The following is a 21,617-nucleotide window of genomic DNA, read 5'->3' as shown; positions in this document are numbered from 1 at the left end:
ACCCAACTTACATGTCGAGCAGGCTATCGTGCCAATGGACAAATTGATGGATCGAACGCGGCGTCGTCTTCATCGTACTATCCTTTCCAAGAACGCGTGCCTCGAGTCCCAGTTGGTGGCCGACAGCAACCGCCGCCGCCTCAACGCCCGTATCGACCCACAGTCCAAAACACGCCTCCAGGAACTATGCCGCCGTACCCAAACAGTATGTACAACACTAGTCGTGGGCCTCCTGTTCCTCGTCCAATCGAAGTGGACGCAACAGCAGCTTCTGGGAACAATATGCAAGCGAACCCGCAATATATGCCATATCGACCACGGCCACCTCAGACGACACAGTCTGAAGGAGCAACATATCTTCAACCGCCTGTGTTCTCAGGGACTAGCCAAAATGCACACCAACGAAACGTGTCGCATGATTCGGCTGATTCTTCGGGGCGAAGGCCCTATCCTTCTATCAACCCTGCTCACTCAAGAGAAGACCTTTCCGTCAACATGCAGGAGTACGCCAGAACAAGCAGTGCACCGCCAATTCCGAGCAAACAACAAGGTGAACAACCATTCAGCCCTCCACCTGAACATCCCGCTTCAGATATAGGACAAGCAAAGACATCCGACAGCATCCTGGACCCAGTATCCGCTGAAGTCCCTGATGATGAGGCAATGCAAGAAGCGGCCTTGTGTGATGGATGCATGAATTCCATATACTGCTCTCAGCCACGTGTGACATGCACCGAATGCTACGACTACGATCTGTGCATAAGCTGTTTCCAGCTCGGCAGAGTTTCCAAAAACCACAAGAACACCCACAAAGTCAGCCATATACTCAGTACCCAGAGAATATTCCAAGACGATCTGACTCCGCCGCTCGATATTGTAAATCCAGAATACAACGCCGACAAGTCCAAGGTAAACTGGAGTATTGTAGAAACCCAAACTGAGCCTACTACCGTCGGAGGTGAAAAGGGCACACAATGTTGGAGGATGCTTCACATGTATGGCAACGACTCTCATGCCAGATTCCTCACCAGCGCTAAACCAGGCCATTTCTCAATCTTGATTCACCTTGAGCTCGCTATTTCTTCCTTGCTCAGCGATGCAGATCGGCAGGTGCTTCAAGAAGAGGGACTCGGATGGCTCCGTGTTTCTCTCGGTACCTTGCGCAATAAAAAGGACTTCTTCACTGGCCGCTACCGAGAAGATGCATTCGAGACCAGAGCCTTCGAAGAAGATTCCCTTGCCCAGAAATTGATGAAAGTTTACTGGTATGAGGTTGTGCGCCTTCCTGTTGGTCAACAGACCATCCAAATCAACTCGGATGAAATTCTAAGCGTTGAAGGACGTCAAGGAAGTATCGCGGACCTTGGATTGATCTTGCAATGGTCAGGCGTCCGAAGTTTTGAAAGTAACAATGATCCACTTGTAAAACTTGCCGTCCTCAGTGTCAAGTATGTATCACTACCCCGTCGAGATTATAATGTTTCCCAACTGAATCGTGTGGATAGACTCGATGACTTACTAGATTACAATGAGCCTTTGATTCGGGTTCCCGCACCCGATGCCCCTCAACAAGCCCCTCAGTCCGCACCAATTCCAACGCCTACTCCTACACCAGCAGCACCGGCTGCAAGTACTACTGGGCATGAGGAGGAACTGTCAGTCGAGGATTGGATTGCAGCTCTTGCTCAAATCAGACAGGAAGTTCAGGACGCGCAGCAGCGCGCTGTCCTCGAAGAAGCACTCAGGCTTCGGGCAGAGCAAGAGGAGAAACAGAAGCGAGATGCCATTTTTCAAGCTCTGTTTGTTAGGCAGGCTCTAAATGAGTACGCGAGATCGCTTGGAGGGGGAGGGGGAGGGTTCAACTTTTGAGTTTTTGGCACCTTGGCTTGTATTATTGGTAATTGATCATCATGACCTTCACTGCCAGGCTAGAGTTTGTATGCAATAGTGAAAACGCCATGAAATCCCCAGATCAGAGCCGGGCTGGAGACGTTGACGCTCACGTCGAGGCACTTGCCAACATAAAACATTTGTGTTCCATCGCTCTCACAAGCTTCTATAGAAGGACCTACATACTCATCGCTTCTGAAAGAAATGCGAATAACTTCACTTCCGGAGACGCTATTGCTCGGTAGCCGTACTCACAAACGATCACCAAATGTAAAAAGCTTCTTCGCAAATATCCAGTCTGATGGGAGATTTCTATTCCAATACATCAACGCCGTCCCTATGCTGTATACCCGTTTCTGTTGTACAAGTATCGTATTCTCAATCCAATCATGGCTTCTGTCCAGGTGCTCCCTGACCAATTTCTCCGGGCATCTCTTGTGCTCCTTCGGCCCTCAACTTCTCCATGGTTTGGAACTTCTGGTATTCCATTACTCGCCGCTTCTTGAAGTACGTGACCTATTCCAAAAACCATTAGCACGTGCACTCTCAGCTCCCTTCGCAACAGCGACATCCGTAGCCCTTGCTAACATATCCACGAAAAGAAAATAGCCACTCACCCAACTCGACGCACAATTCGCCTCGAACCCTCTCGCCTCACTCGCACACGCCTTCTCCGCTTTGTCCTTCTCCCCGATACTGTCTATGATCCCATTCTTATCCAGACACTTGAAATACCCATCTCTCCCCTCCCAACACTTCGCTCTCTGCGTGCGATCCGGGGCTATAGGGGCGCCGTCCGAGGAGATCTTCGGGGGTGGAGGAGATGTGGTGGTGGTACTAAAGAATCCCATTTCGAATTGTCGGACGTGAAGACAGAGCTGTATGTCGCATTAGCAATTCCAGGTTCAAAAAGCAACCCTCAAATCGAGTGAGACGTACCAGCTATCCAATTGCTTAATTGATAGGGCAGCAAATAATCCAGCTATTGCAGCAGTTAGGATAAAAGGTTCGAGGTGGCGTCCTCGCAGATGTAGCTGTAGCTTCTTACCCTGGGAACGCCATCAGAGAAGCTTCACTTTGTCCGGGCGGCAGAAAACATTCACCGCCCTCCCCCATCCCCTAATCGGTAACAATAACACTCCATATCATATCGCATCGCATCTCTGTCCCTTTCGACATCTGATCAAGTCAGGCAACTCTCAAGCTCCCCCTCCTACCAAACCAAACAACACAACACATCATATCATATCCCCCAAATGCTCCCACGATAACACATCTTTACAAACCATGGCACGGCGACGCCGCCCTCCCCGACCCGGCGCCCTGACCGAGTTCCCACCACTAAAAATCCTCTCCCAAATCGTGATACTGCAGAGCATCTGGTATGGCGCGGCCACGGCGCTGATACTGTTCACGGTGCTGGTGGCAGGCAAGAGTTTCAGTGTTGACCTGGTTCTGAGTTGGCGCAGCTTGAGGGGGGATACAACCGTTGGGTGGATGTTGGGGTTAGTGTGGTTATTAAATTCTTTGTTTGGGTATGTTATGTTATGTTATGCCATGTTTCCCTTCCTCTACCTATCATGGGCTTTTGCGGAAGCTTCAGGGAAATGACAAGATTCTGACTGGTACATGTGCAGTGTGATATCTATCCTCTTCTTCATCACGCGGAGTAAACTGGTCCCCGACTTCGCCCTTACACTCCATTTCATACACCTTGTCATAACATCCCTATACTCGCATTCTATCCCTACAAACTGGCTATGGTGGGCGCTGCAAGTTGCCAGCGTGGTTATGATGATTAGCTTGGGGGTTTGGAGTTGTCAGTGGAGAGAGTTGCGGCCTATTCATTTTGGAGGTTCGAGTACTGCCCAGGTCACAGAGCACACCACTACCGAAGCACGTGAGGGTGGTGATGAAGAACAGGGCCATGGGCGAGGGAGGGGAAGGGGCAGAGGGAGGGATGGAGCTGGCGAATATGAGATGGTTAGCATTAAGCCAGAAGCTGAGACCAGCTGATTGGCGACTTTGAACACAATGTTTGAAATGAGGCGTATAGAATGGCAGGCATAGGACGGCGTTTGGGACTGTACTTGTACTTTGTCTGGAACACCATGGGCTCATTGGGTAGCAGCATACTTGGGTTTGAAGATATCCAGTCTAATTCTCCATTAATCCAAATTCAATATACCACAGGTCTCGTTACCGATCAGGGGGGTTGAAGAACAATCTTCTGGTGTAACCAAACGAAGAGTCTCATAGGTATGTTGTTTCTCTGCTGCTGCCCTTTTTTGCCCATCTCTCTCTCCCTGGGCCCACGGGAAGGCCATCTATCTCTACGCCGTCTTCATCCGGATGGAATACCTGAGTCCCACTCGTGCTAGTCCTGCGGAGCCTCATTCTTCCGGGGGATTTTGGTCGTAGCAGATCTTCCACGTCGAAATAACTAGTAGGACCTGCAATTCTAGCTAGAGGCGACGGTGATTCTCCCCCGGGACTTGCAAGTGCACTTCCCGCTGCGCTGAGTATGCCTCTGTCAACAGCTTCCCGATCAACCTCTGCTGGTGCATCAGCAGTAAGACAATCTTCTGGCGTGTGAACCTCAGAAAGCCTGCTTCTTCGCAAGTGCGACGCTCTCGGCGCGAATGACCGGTTGCGAGTAGAGGTTGGTGGTGACCATGCCAATGTTCCAGTTGGAGGCTGCGGCGAGGAAGCTGGTATAGAAGTGGAAGATGGCGCAGAAGCATACAATTTCTCTCCATTATTGGCTTCTTTTCTAGCAGGCTCAGCAGCAGCCAACGCCGCTGTAGCCGACAATGGGTCTGCGAGTGCGAATGACAGACTGGCCTCCACCGAATCAGCCCTGAGCGGCCTGTGGGCGCCCCTCTCTTCTGGAGTAGGACATGGAGTCGCCGGAGAGTTGCAGTGTCCTTCGCTATCAACAATACTGCTGTGGATATTGCCTCTTTCCCGCGCTCTTTGTCTTCGAGCCTTACCATCGTTGCTATGAGCAAGGCCTAGAACTTCGCTCGCGCCAGATTCCGAACCTGTCGACACCTTATCTTCGGATCGCCCATCTGTCAGAGGAGCATGCAGACTACCTCCAAATCGTCGTCTCAGTGTTCGCCATCGCTTTACCACTAACTCTCGGACAGGCTGAATAAAAACGTGATGGGGTTCTGAGCGTATAACCGGTTGCATACGATAAATTGTCCTTGGCTGTTGACGAACTTCCGTACCATGATGAGCTTCAGCCAACTTCTTCCCCCCGCCTACCGGGGTATTGGGAGGTGGCTGCTGCTTCTGGAAATTCCTATTTTTTCGTCTTCTATTCGTATCGCCAAGCATTGGAAGGGTATGACTCCGCCGAGATTGGTCGGGTGTGCTCTTTCCTCTTTCCGAAGCTGTAGAAGCAACAGTTGGATCGAGAACTTCTGAACTTGAGCGCACATGGTCGCCAGAATCACCTTCCACCGAGGATTCCATGCTTGAACGTTCTGTTACATGCAGTCTTCGACGTGCTAGCCTTCTCCTCCTTTTGACTTCCGAAGTGCCGATCTCTGGAGTCTGAAAGCCAGATCCTTCCGGAGACACTGGTATCGACGTAGTTCCACTCTGTCCATCCAATGTATTTGGCCATTGCGTTACGGGCGAGGTGTTGCGAGCCTGGTGTCCAAAGCATGGGGAGAATCGGAAATTTGTATGCATTCTCAAAGAACTAATCATTCGAGGGTCTAGAACTGTAATCCCAGGGATTTTGTCAGATGTGGGGTAGCTGGGTGAACCGAGGACACAATCCGGAGGGAGTGTGAAGCACGAGCTGAGTAGCCGGACTGCAGCCATTTGTGCCAAACTATGAGCGCTGCTTGAGTCAGACAAATACCCCTCGGAGACTGCTCGACGTTGATAACCAGCGGCTTGCTTTGGCCTGCATTCGTTCTCTTCCATCCACTTTCGATAATCATACTTGTTCGAATTTCCAGGGGAGTGCTTTCGCATTCGAAGGAACTTCTGTTCGGGTGACCACCAGTATGGACGGCCTATTTCGCAAACGAATTGCCACTCTTGTATCTCTCTGTCGATCATATTTGCAACCAGTTCTTCCATGGCGGCCGCCTCCCCGTCACTTTCAACGTCGTCTTTGCCAACTGAGGATTCATCTAATCTTATGGCGGAATTGTGGCTGATCTCGGAAAATGATCGCCCTTTTCTTTTCTTTCCCGTGGTCTTTTTCATGAATAGTACCTGGCTGTCCTCGGCACCATTCTCTCCGGACCCAATGCTGGCCCTTCTTGACCTTTGGCTGGAACGGCTGCTTTGATCTCGCCGGGCAATGAGCTTGGACATATCGGACACGTTATTAATACGATGTATATCATTGGGGGTATGGAGAAATGGCTCGTAAGGGTCGTCATTAAGATCCATAAGAACGAGAGGATTTAGGAATGCTGAATTGCTTAGGAGAAGATGTGCGAATAGGTAGGGAGGAATAAGACTATGTAGGGAGATGGTGCCTTTTGGAAAAATATCGATGCGAATATTGAAGTTCGTGACTTCTTTGACACTACCATCGGCTCGTCGAATCGCACCTTCCTCAGGGGCAACATCGAGACGAGTCACGTGGTGTACACCTTGGACATTCCCAGGAGGTGTTTCCCAATTAGGCTGGCTGGAGTGACATAGCTAATTATCTAAGATTGCCTCATTGCACCTTGGATGTCTGGTTAACCGTCAGCTTTGTTTGGAGAGTTAAGAATTTGTTTCCAACGTTGCTGCATACAGCACAGAGATATTTCCTTCACAAAGAAGAGTTTCAAGCTTTTCCCATAACTTAATATCTTCGTGTATTGATTTCAAAAGAGGAAATACTCCCTGATGCTTAACTCATTTTCAGTGCCCCTGGAATTCAGGAGTGTCAGCTGCGATTCTCCTTAGATACGCGTAGTTCAGCGGTTCTGGGCACTGGCTATATAACCTCGCGTTCTCTCGTTCTGGGCTCTCTAGACTTGTCGCAAACTGAAGTTGTTTGCGACTTGTTCTATAAGAAATAAGAAGTTTTATCCCCTGCGATCCTACGGTACTTTAGTTCGCCTTCAAGCTAGGCAAGTAGCTCCAGGCAACAGCTTTGCAGCCTCTATATATATGCTTCGACGCTAGAGGCCTGTCTAAGCAAATGTCTTTGTTACACTTGCTCTCCCAATTCAAGTAGGGATTGCGGTTTTTGAATCTTTCTCGCCATACTCACCAAATTGTCAATACAACAAGCATGGGGTCCCCGACATTAACCTCTCCACTTCTCATTGACGTCAGTGGCTCCTCCGATTTATATCACAAGGCTGAACTAGCAGTAATGACAATCATGATATCCGATACAGCCGCCACCCAAGAAAAAGCTTCAACATCTATTAGCAAAACCGTCAGCCAAATCCAGTTCATGCTCGGCGCCAAGGACCCCAAGCAAGGAAGCGATTCAAACCCGAACTCTGGCATCGCCAAATGGAAGACGAGAACGTTAACAAAACCTGAAAATGAGTACCATGGAAGCATGAGTAAGAGCGTGTACCGCGTCACAACCAGTTTCGAAATCACGTTTCGAGACTTCGCACTATTGGGGATATGGGACACAAAACTATGCGATACTTTGAACGCCAAGGTCGCCGATATAGAGTGGACCTTGACAGAGGAAACAAGGAGCCGTCTCGAAACCGAAGGTCGCAAAGTGTGCGTTGAGAAAGCCATGCATAAGGCACGGGACTTCGCAGAAGCCTTGGGGATTGGAAGAAGCGCTGTCCGGGCTGTGGAGTTGGTGGATAAAGGGACGCAGACTACTTCTGCACATTCAGACCTTGGAGCATCAAGGATGAGGGGGTCTGGCAAGACCTCGCAAGATCATGGAAATTACTTGGTGTTTGCGAACGAGGAGATTAGGTTGCAAGACAGTATCACAGTCAAATGTGTAGCTGGTTGAAATATCGATCTATCTTGCAAGAACGACTGTATTTGCACTTGTGGAAAACCCAGATGTCCTCCTAAATTCAAACACATACTCCCCCTCAAGAACGTGATCTGACTGCCATGTTGGCCGCGAAATTGTCGGCATATTTCACAGAAGGCTTGAGCTTTTCCCAAAGTTTCTCGATGCTCTCAGTAGTCTTCTTACTCAACGGGCCCTGATCAATAGCATCAAATGTCTGCTTCATTTGAGACAAACGTCCTCCAAGCACAATTCCATCTCCAAACTCGGCTTTCAAGGCGCCGTGATAGTTTACCCATCGATAAGCAAGTGCTGCCCGTGTCACTCCTTCATCATCTGCAATTTTCCCCCATTCTTCATGCGCTTCCATGTACGGTTCATTATTGTACATCTCACCGTACAAGCCTCCAAAATGTTCTTTGGCGAATCTGCCTTCGCCGTTCAAGATGTGAGACTTGGTGTTGGTCAAGAAGCCACCCGCAAGTGGACTGTACGCATTGAAAGTAATGCCCAACTTTCGAAGTATCGGCAGAAGTTCGTCTTCCGCGTTACGATTCACAGGACTGTAGAGGCCCTGGTACACTGTGGGTAGGACCAACCCTTTGGCTTTACAAATATCATACACCTGTTGTACCTGGGCAGCGCTGAAGTTGCTCAAGCCAAAGTTCTCAAAAACCCCGAGCTTATAGACTTCATCGATGGCGACAAGCGTTTCCTCGATCTCTGGCTTCACGTCTGGTGAGTGCAAAGAGAAAGTGTGAACCTTGGGTATTCCCAGTTTAGCAAGGGAATCTTTTGCGTCGGAGATGATGCGGTCTTTGGTTGTGCTTGTCGGATCGAACGTGCCGCCGAACCATTTGGTGTCGATGAGGAAGCCATGCTCCGTACCCGCTTTCAAGCGACCAAGCGCTGCCTCTGAGTTCCCATATCCGCGCGCAGTGTCGATGATTTTAACGTGGTTTTTCTTGAGAATTTCAAAGATTTGGAGAGCTGCCTCATCGGTTGCATCCTCAGGCGGGACGCCATTCCAACCTGTATTGCCCACCCTAGTTCCGCCGAAGATGAGGTGAAGTGCTTTAGTCATGATGTCTTCAAGGAACGCAAAATAATATATGGGTTTGTTTGGTGAGTCTAGTGATAGACAGTAGCTTTCAGGAAATGATTCGTGGAACTTTGGAGTGTAAGTGGTACAACGAGAAACTAGAAGTAACTGAAAGATGGCAAAGCCTTATATAGAGAAACATTCTGTCTCTCCTGTCTTTTATTCAATCCTCTCTGATTTCTAATATATCGTAGCACTTTGCCTGTGCTGCACTTGCGGTCCATGCCACTCGGAAGCACTAGCTGTAGTAGCTGTGCTGTCGACCAATTGAAATGATTTTATCCATTCCGCACTAACCTCTACTCGTATCCAACAATGTGTAGTTTATAGCCCCCTAGCAAAGAACAGTTACCATTACAGGCTGCGTCTAGGTGTATCTCCCCTCAGGAATACTATGGACCAATGCTTTGTTTGAGTGGACTCGAATGCCATTGTTGCCTTGAATCTGACAAATCTGTTTCTGCAGGACTCGAACTTACTAGATGCATTCAGTGAGCATAGCCAAGTGCACATAACGGCGTATTCATCCCTGCTCATCAAGTCTTTATCAACTCGTCGTCAAGGGTCACTTATACTTCCGCTTTAGTGACACTTGATGCCAGTTTACCATTCCTCTCTTCCAGCCTCTTATGATGCTATTCGTGCGTCAGGTATCCAGAATTACCTATTCTAGAAAGCCTCTCAATTGTTACCTAATCAAGTACGGACCTTTCCAATCCCAAGTTAGGTTTATATATGCACGAAAAGCGTTTCCATTCGCTTCGAGACACTGATATTTCTGCAGTATTCAGTTTCCTGTTACAGGTGTTGGAATTGAACCTAAAGCCGGATTCCGAGAAAGTTACACAATGGTAATCTTACATCGCTGGTATGGGAAAGCTAGTTGAATGATTCTTGAATAGCTCATCATCCTATCATACCAACATTATACTATATACTTCAACCTTCTCAAACTACTCCAATTTTGTTGTAGGCGCTATCCCTACTCGTAAGAGTGTCGTTCCAATGGCTAGTTTAGCTTCAAAAGGCCTGCAGTGCTAGGACGCTTTTCTTAGACATTGAATTCTAACGTGCTATAAGCATGCATTGCTGAATAGTATCGTCTTACTTTGAATTCTTAGGTGCCAGCACCTCATTTTACCATTTCAAACCCTTCATCTACGGAAGCATCCTTCAATCACCAAGCATTCCTAACCTTGCAGACAGCTCCTAACATGTGACTCTATAATCGGCCAAGAAGTCCCGTTCGGCTTGAAATTTCCCCCGAGCAATTTTCCCTACCAACCCTGCCTTGCACTGTCCAGCACGCGCTACAACGTCCCGGGTATGCTGTGAATATTTCTTCAAGCCTCAGCAAGTCTACTCGATGGCACCCAATTGTCCACAAAGAACGAGAGACATCATATAAAACAAGTAAAAGAATCCGAAATGTGTATAGAAAATATCGTCTTCTATTCTTTATCGATATCTCGTCCGCAAAGTATAACCAGGGGAGTATGATTTGGATATCATATCACTATTTAAAGTTCATTCTCCAGCCCGGCAATGGCCAAGTCTTTCCATCTTCCTTGAAACATTATTTCTCTGCTAGCAAGCAGGGGATGGACCTCGATAAGCACTTGCAGCATACCATTGCAGTCATCGAGCTGCTGCTCGTATTTGCATTGGCTACACAAGGCGTATTCATGAATGTGGAGTCGTGGAATCTCTGACGATGACGATGTTGAGAGCATGTTGTCAGTGGGTCTGTTGGAGAGTTTGTTGGTGAGCATGCAGAATCTTCGTCAAAAGTCTCAGATAGTACGGACAGTTATCGGCATTTGAGTCTAATTTCATGATAGCTCGTAGATGAGCGATCATTTGGTGGCTGATTCACCACCTACCAGGTGATTGATCAGGATCATATCAACACATGTTACCAGCGTGGTGACTCATGCCGTTGAAGAGGAATTGATCTCGCCCCTTGCCCCTTTTTTTAATGGGTCACGTGTACGTCGCTTTGGAGATATTTGCTTACTTCAACGTCCAACTGGCGGAAATGAAAACTTTCTGGGATCTGCCATATAGATACCTTTGAAGACGACTCTCGGGTTTAATCAACGTTCAACTGCTTTGTATCATGAAGAATCAGAATCTGCAACGTTCAAGTATCGGTGTAAGTTGATGTTCAAGAATCAAAACTGCCAGTCTCTAGCTCAGGTCACATCCCACCACTTACTTTAGAAATAACCTCCTTACTTGAGTCACAGAAGCACAGCAGATCGGCAATGCACCTGACGGAAGCCGACACCAACACCTGCAAAGGTACCGGTGTGGTCCTACCCGAACCCGAGTCCCATGCAACTTTCCAATCAGATCAAGATCGGAGCTTCTGCCGGACAATATCCAGGGCTGACTGCAGATCGTTATCCGCTGTCTTAGCCGTGGCGTGATGTGGCTGCGCACAGATTGTACGATGGCCCTCAAGCGAAGGGCGTTAGGAGCTCGGATGGGGAAGTGCATGATGAGGATGGGCAGTGGCTTGAGACTAGACCTCGCCGACGTTGTGGAATGGGTTGGTCGTGCAGACTTCTGTAGTACGGCGGTGTGACGAAGTGTGGGTGATACAGAGATTTGAGCGGTATGCTGCTAGATAGAAATAAACGGACGTATCATGCCTTCTTGCATGAGATCTGCCGGCAGGTATATCTCGATAATGTAGAGGCTCACTTCAGCGACAACATGAAGAGAGGAGGTCAATAATTATGTGGCATTAGAACTGATCTGAAAAGTAAGGAAAACATATCCAGGCAAGCAAAACCAAGCTGCGAACGGGAATAATTTTTTTGCAGCCCTCCTAGCGCCCCTATAGAGTTTCCCTATGCAATCTATCTAAACTCTATCTGAAAACAAACGCCTCCTAATTTCATTTCCTAGACTCAATCAATGAGAAGATTACGCCGGTATGCTAAGAACCTTAGAATACATTTGGGCTTCACTTGAAGGCTCCATGGATATTGGCTGGCTTGAATACATGCCTGAAAATCTCCAAATCAGATGACGCCGTGCTTTTGGAAGCAGATGAGCTCTTAGAAGACTTAGATGAGGATTTGGAGGAGCTTGAGCTGGGTGCATTAGGACCCTCTGGGTTTTGGAAGGCGAAGACGACATCTTGGAAATGGTTCCGGAATTCGGGATCTTTAAGGAAAGCATCTCGCCACATTGATGCGACTTCTTCAGGTGGATTTCGAAACCCAGGACCAAGGCCAAAAGTTCCGATGACGAGGTTGCAATAGCCGTAGTAGATGGCGATTCTGAGTACCGTGCGGATCTTGTCTCGCATGACCTCCTTTTCTTGCTTGAACGAGTATTTCTTCCCTGAAGTATCCAATTTTGGCCGCTTGACTGGACAAACTGAGATGACAGGAACAGCTGAAGGATTTAGTAAGTGACTAGGAGGAAAATGGGTCAAGGCATACTTTGGTATTCATCCCAAGCTTCATAATTGTTAGGGCCATTTCGAAAGATCACTAGTACCGGTTAGAAGTTACCATGAAGCTGTTGGTAGAACGTGTTAAGACTTACCGACATTCCCAGAGTAAATTCCGGCTTTTGACGGGATCGGATAGTTGGATGAGGAAGAGTTACCTTCCGCTGGCGTTGTGAGTGTTGCAACTAGGTTGCTGCGTCTGCAGAGACACTCCTCTGGAGACATGACTCCTAAGTTTCGTTAATTCTGCATTAGTTAGGGCGTTCACAAAAGCTTGCCTGCTTCCCAATCTCCCCCCGGTCTTTTATCGTTTGCCGGCATGATAATAGGAGCGATTGCCTTTTTCTCTCCAGCATTCCATTTGAGAGCGAGATCAACAGGGTCGTCGTCATAGAAAGCTGGAAATAAGATTAGGGGATATCGACTTAGATTTTTGACTGATAACATACCAAAACGAGCTTGACGATCTAAGTGGCCCGATGGTTGGGCACACATAGATTCGGAGTAGCATAGGAAGGATGTTGATGGCCATATCTCACTGAAGTTTTGTCGAATGTAGGGAATATATGTCCTCTTAGCCTCTGCTGCGATCTCTGAAGGCTTTGGCTTTGATGGAGGCATGATGGTTTCGAAGAGAAAGAAGAATGGCTAGTGTATCTGCTGAGCTTGAAAGAAGGTATGACTGACTTGAGACCTGATACCATGGATTCGATGGACCTGGGTGCTCATTATATACGTGAGTGTGGATGGAGAAACGCAGAGAAAGTGGAATAAGAAGCTACGTTTTGCCAATAACATGCCTTGCTCAACGGAACATTCGTTCAAAGGGGGTCATTGTGCGGCGAAAGTAAGACAATGTGCCGATTCGATTCCAATGAGCCGGTTCTCGGACTCTGGAAGTGTTCCCCCGGTCGACACAAACCCCACCAGAAGTACACCAATACTTCACTGGGACGTCCCATTGCACTTGTCAGGACAAGGCTTGTAACCTCGAACGTCCCGAGAGCGAATGGTTTCAAAGGCTTATGGCCCCCGGTATGAAGGAAGGAGAAAGTCATGCAACATCCCGGATCCCAAGATCTCATTGTGCACCGCGAACTGGTAATACTCAGATTGGCGAGTAAGATCTGTCACCTGCAAGTCTATGTGTAGAAGGGAGGAGACGTGTGTAACAGAAGACTTTGGGGGGAGGGGGGGGGGGTTCCATGGATCAATGCTGGGGTCCTACATGATCGTGAAGCAATTGAAAAAGAAATATCTGGCAAGTGGCGGGAGGTCGAACATCGTACAGAAAAGGAAGTCGATGGCCCGAGATTACATTACTCCCAATATTTGGCTCGTATAGAGGCGGTGAGCCTTGCGGATGTACTCTGAAAAGGGAGGAACATGCTTGAGCAATTTGTCAAGTGGAAAAGGAAGCAAGAAACGCAACACGAGGGAGTCAAATGAGAGTACTGAACAGTCCTGCAACCTACCGGTAGGTACGTAATAGAGAGGGCAAGGAAGGGAAGGGGGGGGGGAAGGCCCAAGGGGGGTCCAGATGTCCAGATGTAGGGCAATTCCCAACAGAAAGAAGATATGCAACAGGGTTGATTGACCGATTGACAGATTGACAGATTCAAAGCAGATCTCATCTCAGATCTCTTGCGAAATGATAAATGACAAGTCAGAAATACATTGTCATGTCAAGTGGCAAGTAGGTAGGGCTATGAAAGTGAGGCTGAAGGTGAGTGAGTGAGCATGAAAAAGAATGAGAAGCATGGCAGGTCGGGTCGTAGTGGCGTCGCGTATATTTTCTTTAGCGCGCTAGCGCGTCCCAAACTACCTAGGTACGAAACAAAACCTTGTTTAAGGTACATGGTATAGTACCTGGTATAGTACGGATACCTAGGTACCTAGGTACCTCCTACTCCTACCTACCGTACTATGCGAGTACACTCAATACCGTACAACATTGAACACAACCACCTCCACCACCACCACGACAAATCCCCCTCTTCCACCACCGCAAACTCTCCTTCCGCTGCTGACCTCCAGGACCCTTCTTTCCTCTTCTGGCGGGCGTATCGATAGACCAGAGTACAATGGTACAACCCAGGCTCTCACAGTGTATCAAATTGGCACTCAACCACTCCAGAAACGGGCGCAGGAACTTTTCATCTGGCCTTGATACACCTCTCCCACCCTCCGTTGCACGCCTACTCGCTACCGGGCCCCCGGATCCTAGCAATGTCGTTGTAAATGGGTTTATCAGGTCCCTGCGGTCTCAGAAACAGAGGGCTTTTGCTTCCATTGGCGATGGCTCAAGTCTGGAGCCCCTGCAAGCCCTCCTTACGCCAGCACAAGCCAAAAGGTCTGACTCCTACAGAAAAAAAGAAAAAAAGAAAGAAAAAACAGGATTGCATACTGATCCTTCCATCAATAGTCTCTCCACCGGAACAGCAGTCCGGCTGACCGGGTCGTGGCAGCCTTCCCCGAATCCAAAGGCGCAAAGCCACGAACTTCATGTAGTGGGGGTAGACATTCTCGGAGCCTCTGATCCATCCGTACGTAAGGACTGTTGTTGAGATACTTGAAATATACCGGAGAGCCAAGCTGAGATGGAGATACCAGACATTTCCATTACAAAAGAAATATCACACCCCCGAGTACCTGCGTACCATGCCACACATGCGGACCCGCATACCCTTCAACACTACCTTGCTTCGACTACGATCCGAGTGCATAGCACATATCACTACATATTTCAGTCACAGAGACTTCATACAGACCCACACTCCGATGATCACCTCGTCAGACTGTGAGGGGGCAGGCGAAGTGTTCAATGTAGGAAGTTCGTATACAGGCTCGGTGGGGGACAAGGACAATGGAACCTTTTTCAAGTCACCCAAGTACCTCACCGTCTCCAGTCAGTTGCATCTGGAAGCTTTGGCACAGTCTGTAGGCAAAGTATGGACGCTTTCGCCTACCTTTCGGGCCGAGAAGAGTGATACTGCGCGCCATTTGAGTGAATTCTACATGCTAGAAGCCGAAATGAGCTTCATAGAGGACATGAATCGCGTGATGGATGTGATTGAGGACATGATCAAGTACATGACCTACAAGCTCATGCTGTCACCGCTGTTAGGGGAAATAGAATCTCACAGAGCTTCTAGTGGGCCACACGATGAGAAAGGGCGCGGTTCGATGATTCACAACCGATGGGAAAGTATTATATCTGGTCCTTGGCCTCGAATCACTTATACCGAAGCCATAAAGTATCTTCAAGCTAGGCCTTCGGATGTACAACCATTCGAGCATGCTCCAACCTGGGGCCTGGGGTTGCAAGCCGAACATGAAAGATATCTAGCTGAGACAGTAGGTCAAGGCTCACCAGTATTCGTGACCAAGTACCCAAAGTCAATCAAGCCGTTTTATATGCTTTCATCTCCTACGAATGAGCAAGCCAGCCCTGGCCAAGAAACTGTTGATTGTTTTGATCTCTTGTTGCCCGAGGTCTGCGAAGTCGTTGGTGGTTCGATGCGTGAGCATCGGCTGGAGCCTCTACTTCATTCCATGCAGGAGAAGGGTATGCTCCCTCCTGGGCCGGTATCGTCAATTACAGATGAGCAACTTGTAAGTGCCTAGACAGCAATGCATTCCTTTCTGTTGGTGAAGTTATGCTCGATATCCGGATGACTACCAAGTCTCCTAGCCCCAAAAGCCCTTGACACTTCCCAAGTCAGTAATGCTAACTATGCGGTCTTATTTAGGGTGAACTGAAGTGGTACGTAGACCTAAGACGGTGGGGTAGTGTGCCGCATGGCGGATTCGGTCTAGGATTTGATCGACTGTTGGGGTATCTGTCAGGTGTGCAGAATATCAGGGAAATAGTGACATTTCCCAGATGGGTTGGACGCTGCGACTGTTAGATGATTCCTTCTGCGTCCAACTGTTGTGACGCTGTATCAAGACCAGAAATTCTGTCATCCTGTTAGTCGTTGCCTAGAATATCTTTCCTTATCCATTCTTGTATTATGAGGACGAAACGGTACTACCACTGGCATGGAACAAGTCTGCCTCGTTCTTGTTGTATTGCTTCATTCTCGTGCAGCACCGGTCACCATCGAATCACACTACCACCGGCACCGATCATCACCCGTCATGCCCTAATTCCCTTCCGTTTATGGAAGACTAGACATGCTCCGACACGGAAAACCAACATGCAAATTGTCTATACGAAGTGACCACGCTGTCCTACCCCAATATGGCCATTGCCAACAGTTCAGAGCTCTCATATCTATATATGAACATTCTTACCAAGCACATACACTGCCACCACCACACCCCGCCTGAAACATGAAACAAATCAACCCCACCATCCACCTGCCACCACCACATAACCGAGGTCGGTACGTACAGCAGTACCACAGTATCTCCACACCCCCTCTACAGATATAGAGAAGCCAATTCCCAACTCAATTCCAACTGCATCTCACGAATCCAGTAGCAGTGGCAGTAGCAGTCGCCACATGATCAAAACACCAACCCGAGCGACATTGCCCAAAACCAAAAGAATAACCCCGAACTATCCACATTCCCTGCAGCAGAATAAAATCAACGCCACCAACTTCTCTCTCGGTAGAACTCTGCAGTACTGACTGTACCTCCCTCCTCCGCGAGCCAGGAAAAGGTTCGCTCCGCGCCGCACGCACGCACGCACGCACCTAAACAGAAAATCCTCCGACCTGCATCCGCAGCCCAGGCCAAGGCAGCGGATTTACCTCCGGTACAATGGTGCTGTACTGTACTAGGTATGGTATACAGTACGGTACGGTATATGCAGAGTCTACTCGGTATAAATTACGAATCGCACATGTATAAACATACGTCTTGCTCGAGCACGGCCGGCGCTTATTTTGTTTGTCTGTCTGTCTTTCTGTGCCTGCGGTGTGGTTGCATTTAAGGCTAATTGATAGGTGAGATGGGATGGGACAGGATTGGATGGGAAGCGGGGTTGAATTGTTTGATGCCTGCGCTGCGCTGCGCTTACGCGGTGTGGTGAAGTTACCAACATTTCAAGATTGGTTGTAATAGGGCTGTACGAGTACTTTACAAATATAAGCAAGGTTGATACAGTACATGTTGGAACTTAATATACCTACCTACCTACAGTAGAGTGGTACTCTACTCCGTCTAAATCTGCCTTGTTGCATCCGGCTCCCCGCTCCCAGCTCCCCGCGGGAGATCTGGTACTGTAGCATTGGAATCAAGGTAGGATTTCAGAATCGACACATACATACATACATACATACGTATGTCAAGATTAAGAGGACCCTAGCCTAGCAGTGCTTTGTCCGTGACTTGACTTGACTCGCCTTGGAATTAAACTTGTCTGCAGCGGGTAAGCACCTCGGCATGCATGCATACATTACATGGTATAGGAGTAGGATTTCCAACATGCGGCGTATAGTACAGTAGTATACGCGTTCTGTAGCAGAAGCAGCCCCAACATCAATCAGAAGAGACACAAGAAACCAGAATCGAAATGCCATGCCATGCTCAGCCTAAAAGTCCAGAACGTGTGGTGTTTGGTCCTGCCTGTCCTAGGCGACTTACTTACTATATGCTTAATATACGATACAATACGATACGATCCTCCTCCTCCGTATGTATGTTGTGCATGCATCGTTTGTGCGGTCAGCCAAATCCATCCATCCAAATGGCTAGGGAGAAAGGATGGGAAGCGGAAGCTTCATTATGGCAGATACAGTACAGTACAGTAGGTAGGCAGAAATAAAGGTAAAGTCCATTTTCCAACGTACTGTACTATACAGTACCATCATTTATTTACTCACTCATATACTCACTCATTCATTCACTCATTCCCATCTTTTTCCCTCTACTTAGTACTCGCTCACTTACTTGATGCTTATGTCAACCCCATCCCATCAACCCTACCAACACCATTCGAATAGGATAAAAGACCCGAAAGCGAAATCCCTCCAAGACGACTTACATACCATACCTATATACAGTAAGGACATACATGTAGGGGGACCGATATCTCTTGCTGTTATAAACTACACTACACTGCACTCCCCATAGTGCCGTATGACCACATATCTATCCATCTATCTTTCGCTCCCTGAAACCGCACCGCACCGCAACCCACCACAATATCACTCACCATTTCCTTCGCCTTCGCATCCGACTGGACCCACGCCGTAGCTGACGTTATAAAACGAACCTTATATCCAATCCCATCCAATCCTATGAAATTAAATCATTACCTTAGTATACTGGCTGGCTTTTACGAGGTGTCGCACTACACCCACCGCACAGCGCCCACTAATGTACTCCGTAAGCTCATCTTACAGTACCTACCTACCTACCTATTTACTTACCATTAAAGGATGCAGCAGAAGCAGTAGCACTTCTCCGCCCCGCCCCTGAAGGATTTAACGACATGGTATGACATGACATGTGCAGCCACGCAGGCAGGTAGGCAGGTAGGTAGGCGCAGGGTTGGAGTTTGAGCTTGAGCTTGCTTGTTAGTGGATTGTGAATTGGGTATAAGTTATACCGTGTATGTACTGTATCCATCGAATTACTCGGCGATAGATGCAATTCTAGGTTTGCAAAGATTATAATCATAAAGATTAAATATACGAAACAAAACGGCTATCTTGAAATATCTTGTTGTGTTGAGACTATTGCCATTTCCTTTCCTTGACATCTAGAATCTAAAGGGTAAGAAGCCTCTTGAACCTGTTCCCTTCCCACAAAAACGCCAGACGCAATGCAAAGCTCCCAGAAATGCCAGTGTACTCCCCCATGCCCATGTCCATGCCTATGCCCGCTCTGCTGTAAAACAAGATTGTACTTTTTACAAAGAGAAAATAAATCATGCATTATGGGTATAAGACTCCTTGCCTCTATCCCATGTCATTCGCCTCATACGCCATCTCAACTTGCTAAACAATAAAACCCCATACTACGGTTTTGACAATCTTCAAATGTAGAACTTGCGGTCTAAAACTCGAATAGCTCTCTTGTCTTCGCCAATGATGTTCAACTTATCATGCGGAATGTCCTTTGGCTTTTGGTTGTCGCCACCCTCTTTTGGACTCTTGCTTCCAGCGCGGCTGCTGTTGCTCTTGTTATCGGTCATGACGCTCACGGAATCAGTAGCGTGAACCAAGCTTGAAATACTAGGAATGCTCTGTGCCTGTGCTGTCCCATTTAGCTTGGGAGTAGTATCCCGTGGCGAATCACCTGATGATGTGGGAGTGTTGGTTCGCGACGTGTTGCCATTTTGAGGTGGCGTCGAAGTCCGTTGGGCAGCGTTCATTTGGGCGTGTGGAAATGATTGCTCGCCTGTAATGCGAGGATCGATCAAGGGCGCACCTGCACTCAAAGCACGCTGAGCAATCTGAGCTTGTTGCTCCGCAACCAATCTTGCCGAGGCAATTTGAGGACTTGGATTTGGTTGGTATGATGGCATTGTATTGATTGCAGTCGCCGTGCTCATGCCTCGGTGTCCGGGTGGAGGAGGTGGTGGAGGGAGAGAGGAGTCAGACATTTGTGGCGGAGGTCTATCGTACACAGTTTGCTGTAAAGGCATACCATTCGATTGATGAGGGCTGTGTTTATGGTGCTGATATGGTGAGTTATGAGCGGATCCAGGGGGTGGAGGTGGAAGTGATGAGCCGTACATAGGGGCAGAATATTGGGCAAAGGGTGGCGTTGACATTGGCGATGGAGGCCACGCGTAACCTTGGGACACAGGGTACTGGTAGGCTTGACCTCTGTGACCTGGAGATGGTTGTTGCATGTGTGGTGATTGCATGTACGGATTTTGCTGGTGATGTTGGGGTTGCATTGGTGCTCTGGTGACTGCGGGCCCTTGAGCTTCGTGTACAGTTGATTCCGGATACATTCCCTGAACTGGCACAATGTGCCGAAGCTGGGGATCACTAGTTGGTTGTGGGAGCTCTGGCGAGTTGGGGTGAGGTCGAGAATAGTAGCTGATGAGATGCAGGTGTTGCCCAGTCGATGTGGTGATGCTGAAAGACTGCTTCATCAACCCGTCTGGCTTGTATCTGTACCCATCTGGTCCCTCTCCGTCCATATCTTGGTCCTCGTCGCTGCCCCTTCCACTGTCTGGTGTCTTTCCATTTTGTCGTCGAATAGGTGTTTGTGCAAAAGATCCGCCTCCCCTCTTGCCCTCCATCTCCCGGTATGTGAGGAAGCTACCAGATACTCTACTAGCGCTCCATGATTTCCCATCTGTCCATCTCCTCATTCCTGCCTCCCGCTCATCCCAAACAAACACAGAGCCGGACTTTATAGATTGTCTCTCCTTCTCCGAAAGTCTTCGTTGGACTCGGGGCAGTAGACCGAGACGGCAAGCTTCGAAGAGCTTGATGGCATCCGCAGGTGTCCGTACGTGGCCGTAGTATGTATCCATCATGTTGGCAGTGTGGGATTTGGATCAATTGGTGTTCTCAAGGTGCTCTCAAGAGTCGGGCGTACCGCGATACTGCTGGCTTGTGGAAGCTCTACGCGGACAGGCTTGCTCGCCGGGGCAGATTTGTCGGGTTTGGCCAAGACAATATGCTAGATCGACGTTCCGTACTGGGTTCTAGCAGCAGCTGGGCCGTCACAGAAGAATTTTGAGTCTGTGCGGTGGGTGGGCGAAACAGACAAGAATTGGCGTGAAAAGGACGATCTGCGCAAGTATTTCGAGATACCGAGACAATTGGTGGTTGATGTACACGATGGTATAGTGGTGGTTGCTTCAGACACAGTTAGCAAGAGAAGGAGGACAAAAAAAAGATAAATGAGACAGTAAGACTGAGACAGAGAGACAGGAACAGAGACAGAAACAATGTGTGGGTGGGAATTGAAGTGAAGCAGCACAAAGGTGGCTGAGGCTTAAAAGGATAAAACGAGTGCGCGTAGACTTGACGATTCTGTGGGGGGGCCCCGGGAGGGAGGGGAGGTAATTGGAGGGGAAGGAGGGGAGGCAATAGAGGTAATTGGAGAGGGGAGGGGAGGGGAGGGGATGGGCATGGGCATGGGGATACAAAGTACACAGAGAAGATCTATCTGTGCGACTCGTACACCTTCCCTGTCCTGCCTCTCTCTCTCTCACTCTCACTCTCTCACTCTCACTCTCACTCTCTCTCTCTCTGCCTGCC

General features: G+C 48.5%; 8 protein-coding genes across 8 annotated transcripts; 2 read left to right on the top strand and 6 right to left on the bottom strand.

Moving 5' to 3' along the window:
• Nucleotides 1-2,277: 2,277 nt before the first annotated feature.
• On the bottom strand, nucleotides 2,278-2,741 carry new16 (Cytochrome c oxidase subunit 6B-like protein; the record flags this gene model as incomplete). The annotated part of the gene is made up of 2 exons (XM_031152770.1): nucleotides 2,278-2,406; nucleotides 2,508-2,741. The coding sequence occupies 2 exons, from the start codon at nucleotides 2,739-2,741 to the stop codon at nucleotides 2,278-2,280; spliced, it is 363 nt and encodes a 120-aa protein (XP_031002492.1).
• A 436-nt stretch (nucleotides 2,742-3,177) lies between these two features.
• SYS1 lies at nucleotides 3,178-3,906 on the top strand (the record flags this gene model as incomplete). Its single annotated transcript, XM_031152769.1, has 2 exons — nucleotides 3,178-3,425; nucleotides 3,528-3,906. 2 exons carry the CDS (start codon nucleotides 3,178-3,180, stop codon nucleotides 3,904-3,906), a joined length of 627 nt encoding a protein of 208 aa, XP_031002493.1.
• Nucleotides 3,907-4,143: 237 nt separating this feature from the next.
• LHYA1_G007843 (uncharacterized protein) lies at nucleotides 4,144-6,234 on the bottom strand (the record flags this gene model as incomplete). The annotated part of the gene is made up of 1 exon (XM_031152768.1): nucleotides 4,144-6,234. One exon carries the CDS (start codon nucleotides 6,232-6,234, stop codon nucleotides 4,144-4,146), a length of 2,091 nt encoding a protein of 696 aa, XP_031002490.1.
• A 1,706-nt stretch (nucleotides 6,235-7,940) lies between these two features.
• Nucleotides 7,941-8,945, bottom strand: sirO (Oxidoreductase; the record flags this gene model as incomplete). The annotated part of the gene is made up of 1 exon (XM_031152767.1): nucleotides 7,941-8,945. The coding sequence occupies one exon, from the start codon at nucleotides 8,943-8,945 to the stop codon at nucleotides 7,941-7,943; it is 1,005 nt and encodes a 334-aa protein (XP_031002491.1).
• Nucleotides 8,946-11,937: 2,992 nt separating this feature from the next.
• On the bottom strand, nucleotides 11,938-12,657 carry LHYA1_G007841 (uncharacterized protein; the record flags this gene model as incomplete). The annotated part of the gene is made up of 3 exons (XM_031152766.1): nucleotides 11,938-12,374; nucleotides 12,422-12,472; nucleotides 12,528-12,657. 3 exons carry the CDS (start codon nucleotides 12,655-12,657, stop codon nucleotides 11,938-11,940), a joined length of 618 nt encoding a protein of 205 aa, XP_031002488.1.
• A 39-nt stretch (nucleotides 12,658-12,696) lies between these two features.
• Nucleotides 12,697-13,053, bottom strand: LHYA1_G007840 (uncharacterized protein; the record flags this gene model as incomplete). Its single annotated transcript, XM_031152765.1, has 2 exons — nucleotides 12,697-12,830; nucleotides 12,882-13,053. 2 exons carry the CDS (start codon nucleotides 13,051-13,053, stop codon nucleotides 12,697-12,699), a joined length of 306 nt encoding a protein of 101 aa, XP_031002489.1.
• A 1,463-nt stretch (nucleotides 13,054-14,516) lies between these two features.
• asnS (Asparagine--tRNA ligase) lies at nucleotides 14,517-16,343 on the top strand (the record flags this gene model as incomplete). Its single annotated transcript, XM_031152764.1, has 4 exons — nucleotides 14,517-14,785; nucleotides 14,858-14,978; nucleotides 15,046-16,047; nucleotides 16,185-16,343. 4 exons carry the CDS (start codon nucleotides 14,517-14,519, stop codon nucleotides 16,341-16,343), a joined length of 1,551 nt encoding a protein of 516 aa, XP_031002497.1.
• Nucleotides 16,344-19,426: 3,083 nt separating this feature from the next.
• On the bottom strand, nucleotides 19,427-20,887 carry pac2 (cAMP-independent regulatory protein; the record flags this gene model as incomplete). The annotated part of the gene is made up of 1 exon (XM_031152763.1): nucleotides 19,427-20,887. The coding sequence occupies one exon, from the start codon at nucleotides 20,885-20,887 to the stop codon at nucleotides 19,427-19,429; it is 1,461 nt and encodes a 486-aa protein (XP_031002496.1).
• Between the last annotated feature and the right edge of the window lie 730 nt (nucleotides 20,888-21,617).

This window comes from Lachnellula hyalina, assembly GCF_007821495.1.
Source record: "Lachnellula hyalina strain CBS 185.66 chromosome Unknown contig00166, whole genome shotgun sequence".
NCBI classification, from domain to species: domain Eukaryota; kingdom Fungi; phylum Ascomycota; class Leotiomycetes; order Helotiales; family Lachnaceae; genus Lachnellula; species Lachnellula hyalina.
This window is presented reverse-complemented; position numbering and strand designations above follow the sequence as displayed.